Genomic DNA, 5,118 nt, shown 5'->3' on the forward strand with positions numbered 1-5,118 from the left:
TGTCTGTCTCAGACCTCTTTCAGGTTTAATAAGACCAAAAGGAACACCATCACAGAATAAGACACAATCGACAAGCATTGATTTATTATATCGAACTAATGAGAAGACAAGCCCATTTTAGTAAGGACTTCCCAAAAAAGGACCATTCTAATTTATCATAAGCTTTGCACATATCAAGTTTGATAACAACTATCCCATCATTATCTTTACGATGATTAACAATATGGCCCTTAGATCTCATCAAAATTCATCAAATTCATACAGCTGCAGGGTATAGAATACAACCGCACTTATTTCATTTTCCATTTTCCACGATAATTACAGCTCCAGACTTTTCATCCAAAATTTACCCGTCCAAATTCCCGATATACACAAAACATTGAGCGTTATCTCTCTCCTCTTATTTCTCTTTCTTCCTCTCTACTGGTTTTCCTTCTTCAGCCAGAGCTTGGAACCAGACCAACACAAAATCCAGAAAAAGAGGGAAGAGAAGAGAAGAATTTAGTTATGGATTCACTGATTGTCTCAGACGCTCTTGTTTTCGCGCGGGCTCCTTCTGCTTCAGTCATCACTTCTACTTCGACAATTCGTTATCATCATCCTTGTTTTCTCTCTCCTCCCATTAGAGGACCTCCTTGCTGGTCCTCTTCTTCCTTACTTAAGAATTCTTCTTCACTCAATCGCAAGATCTCTGTTGTTAATGGGACTGGTGGTGCTGTAATGGCAAATTCTATCCCGGTTAGTCCATCTCTCTTAGCTTCATTTCATGTTCCGGATTTTTAAATGATGATTTTATTTTTCTTTAGTTTTATCATTTTTGTGAATTAGTTTGAATTTCAAGTGAATTACAGAATTTGGTGAATTACAATTTGGTAGAATCTAGAGACATCATTGAAATTCACGGGAATTTGCTATTCAACTAGTTTCATAAAATCCTAATAGGCAGCAAAATTTTTAGGTTGAGTTTCTTTGGTTGGCTAATATTGAGTAATGGAAAAAGAGAGTCACAGACCAGTGAGGATTAGGATAGGTGTGGGTATGTTTCATTGGCATTAAGTGCTGGATGGATACGTCTTGTGCCTTCTTTTACTGCCAATCTCATCATCCACTTGCATTGATTGCTATGGAATCATTTGGTCCTACGGATGCCCACAAAGCTCTTTTTTAATTCTTGTTCTCTCTTGCACAACCCTGACCACTTTCTTATGGACAGACATGCTAGCTAACTTACATAAATGTTATCAACCTCAGCTTCCAGTTCATTGCCTCACATTTTTCCAACTTACACATTGTTATTGATGCTGTTTGCAAAAATATATTGTGGGTGTTTTTAAGAGACGGAGCAAGCAATCCTTTGTTTGGTTAAGTGCACTCTTGCGCGCTACAATGCGTTAATATTGCGTGCTAACTCCAACCCCTAGAGAAATCATCTAAGACCCAAAGAGATGTACCATGAATGATTATTTGGACTTTCGTTATGCATTTAATGATCGAGGCATTATGTATAAAAAGAAAGTAGAGTTAAATGGTTTTGATGGAGGTTAACTTAGAAGTTCTCTGCCATACAACTGTTAATAGTGAAAACCAAAGGGAAAAAAGTCATACGAAGATGAAAAACTGACATTAGCCTCCCATCATGTACTGCAAAACATCTTTGAATCTTATGATTGATATGCCAAAGGCACTAAATCCGATTAATAATGTGAGATGCTGGTTAGGTGGTCCCTGTTTTTCTTTTTTTATCAGCAGTGTAGCACATAGCATGTATGGTTTGCTTGAAGGTGTCACCTGGATCCCTTGTTATCATTAAAAATTTCCTGATGTTTTGTTTTGTTTTGTACTTCTGTATTCAAATGGTAATCTGCAGCCAAAGAATGGGGTATATACCGTTGGTGATTTCATGACCAAAAAGGAGGAACTACATGTAGTAAAGCCCACAACTACTGTTAATGAAGGTACTTTCTATATGAATTTGATGCCCTAACTGATGTCTTATACCATTAGTCATCTCGTTTCTTATATTGTAGTCCTTTTGTTGACAGCACTTGAGTCCCTTGTGGACAACAGAATTACTGGTTTTCCTGTAATTGACGATGATTGGAAGTTGGTGCGTATTCAAAATCATGTAGTAATTTTCCTAATTAGTATATGCTTCTTACTCTCAATTTTCCGTATATCAATGGTCTCAATTTTGAATATATACTGCTTCAGATCCATCAAACATCTAAATGTATTTAGTTTTCTGTTCACATTTTGGATCTTATACGTTTGCACTTAGGACACAACAGCTCAATGTAGATTTTGTGTTTCTTTTACTTCTTCAATAGTTTAATAAGTTTATAACTTGCCTCTCAGACTTTTTGGCTACCTTAAAGACTGTTTTCACCTCTTAACATATTAGTACCCGATCATTTTATGCTATCAAGTATCAACATATAAGAAATATTAATAAAACTAGGTAGAATTACCAACCAAAATAAATAGCAGCTATTAGTATCAAGAGTTGAATAAATAAACAAAGTCAACTGAGAATGGGTGAAATTTGTCACACCCACTAACTTATGATAAACCTGGTCGGACCTGTCGAATTCTCTGAAAGTGCAATCTTTTATGCCTAAAATGAAACCCCCTTACAAAAAGTATACCGAGACCTACATAAAGCTATATGGGTCGTCTGTTGCACTCTATTGCTATGCAGATTTCTGCTTCTTTACCCCTTCCGTCCTGTTTTGTCCTGCATAGTTTTTAACACTTCCACCGACCGACAAAACAATGAGTAGGCATATATTTATAGCTGAAGTTTACCCTCACTGCCCAAACAATTTTAACTTAACAATATCAGGTTCTAAGTAAAACTTGGTTAAGTTGGTTTTCCTTAATAAATTGACAGAGACTGTTCGTGGCTGCAGGTTGGTCTTGTTTCTGATTACGACTTGTTAGCGCTAGATTCAATCTCAGGTATTTATCAAATACTTTTAGAGTAACCTTACCGCTCTCAGTGACTTTTATCAAGTGCCATAGTGTTATTTCTTATATTCGTGATTGGTTTCTATGTTGTCAAAAGAAAGCAATAGCTTCAGCCAGATATCCCCCAGTGATGAAATAATGATGCCTATGTGTTTTTAATCTAATAGAAACACAATGGCACTTATACAATATTAGTTCTAGAATTATAGCGTATTCGTAAGTGACTTGTCAGTGATATTAGTGACAGTCTTTCTGATTTTAATTTAATAGATTCAATCTTATGATTGTGCCGAGCCTATGCTCTTCATAGTTTAACAATAAGTGCCATGATAACTCTGTACCCTAATTTGTATCCCTTTTATTTGTCAAGTATCCATGATTTGATTCTTGAAGTTAACCACAAGCTTATTCTACTTTGTTGAATTGTATATGCTATATAAGATGCAGCCTGTTTTTAGTCACTATTTTTCTCTCACTTAATCTGTGGTGAGAGCTTATATGCAACAGCGAAGCGTTCTTACTCTTCGATATTTACTATTTGAAACTGAATTAAAATATTGTTTTCCTGTTTGTATTTAGGTGGTGGTGTAGCTGAGACGAGCATGTTTCCTGAAGCCGACAGTTCTTGGAAAGTATGTTACAGTTGTCTTCAGTCTCTAGCTACATCTCTTCTTGCTATATTTGATTAATATGACCAATGAGAGAGATGATAGGAGGACACACACCTCTTTGATTGTGAACCTATGGGTCTTTGATGACGCTTTTTGATTGTGAACCCATGCTAACTGAAAAATGTGTTATGAAATGTTTGTAATGACTGATTGACAGATTAACTGTTCTTTTGTTACAGACATTCAATGAGATACAAAAATTACTCAGTAAGACTAATGGGCAAGTCATTGCTGATGTGATGACGACTGCTCCGCTTGTTGTCCGTGAAACTACCAACCTTGAAGATGCTGCAAGGTTGTTTTCTTTTCCTTGTGAATTTTGTTTTTTCTCACCTCATCTCCTATCCCATCAACTTATCATTTATCAAATTGGTTATTATTGATTTTTGTGCCTTCGATGCCAGATTATTGCTTGAAACAAAATATCGACGACTTCCAGTGGTGGACAGTAAGGGGACTCTGGTATGACACGGACCTACAGAACCATTTATTTACTGGTTTTTGTTTGCTTCCCGTCTTAGTTTCCCCGTATATGCAGGTTGGAATTATAACAAGGGGAAACGTAGTTAGAGCTGCTCTTTATGTAAAACGTGAACTTGAGAAGAGGGGATAGATCCAAGACCACCTGTCATTCAAGTCTGAAAACAAAGGTACTCTGCGATAATCTGTATTCTTGGTCATACTGGTGCAATGGTTGATGACGCCTTCAGATCTCGACCTTATGTGATATCGTCATCATGTTTGCTTTCCCACTTATTGCATAAATTTAGTTTGAATTTAATTAGCAGAATACTAATAGCATAAGCGTTGTTCTGATTTATGTTAATCATAGAATTGTCGTACTTAGCCTCCGAAAAGCGTAGAAGTGTGTAATGTAACCAAAACCATTTTGTTAAACATGTGTATATGTCTATGTATTTGTACCTTCTATCGGGATATATATATGAAGAGAGTTTCTAACGCAACTTCGAGAGAGCGGCACGTTTTCTCTGCATCGTCCCATGGTAAAAATAGTGATTGGACACTGTAGGGTGACATAGGAAATACTGTTTGATAGTTAAAAATTCCATACAAGTCTTAAATGTTTATGGTTTGTCTATCTAATCAACAGCTAACATATCCGTAATGATTCGAAGCAACTATTTGTGCATTAAACTTTTTGGAAATCTTTAATGTGAGTTATGATTTGTGTATGTTACCTAAGAACAATAATGGTTTAGAACAGTCTTTCCTCCTAACTTTAAATGATCATAACATTGAATCAATACAAAGAGTCTTAATGAAGATATTAACTTTCTTTTTAGCCTGACCTTTAAATTTCACTTGATTATTCACATCATGGTTATGCCGACCTTGATTAGTTACAATTACAAAGAGAAGGGTAGTTTGTTATTGAATATTATGTAGGAATATTTAATTCCCTTAAATGCTCTTCTTAGCAGGAAATGAACACTTGAACTTTACAAGGCACTATCTAAAG

The 5,118-nt window shown here is 35.8% G+C and overlaps 1 protein-coding gene across 1 annotated transcript; it reads left to right on the plus strand.

The window, feature by feature from the left end:
- The first annotated feature begins 345 nt into the window (after positions 1-345).
- LOC113346682 (CBS domain-containing protein CBSX1, chloroplastic-like) lies at positions 346-4,603 on the plus strand. Its single transcript, XM_026590165.1, has 8 exons — positions 346-738; positions 1,868-1,955; positions 2,043-2,107; positions 2,910-2,958; positions 3,547-3,599; positions 3,818-3,933; positions 4,043-4,100; positions 4,177-4,603. The coding sequence occupies exons 1-8, from the start codon at positions 508-510 to the stop codon at positions 4,249-4,251; spliced, it is 735 nt and encodes a 244-aa protein (XP_026445950.1). The 5' UTR covers positions 346-507; the 3' UTR covers positions 4,252-4,603.
- Positions 4,604-5,118: the final 515 nt, after the last annotated feature.

Source organism: Papaver somniferum, chromosome 2 (genome assembly GCF_003573695.1).
Source record: "Papaver somniferum cultivar HN1 chromosome 2, ASM357369v1, whole genome shotgun sequence".
Lineage (NCBI taxonomy): Eukaryota > Viridiplantae > Streptophyta > Magnoliopsida > Ranunculales > Papaveraceae > Papaver > Papaver somniferum.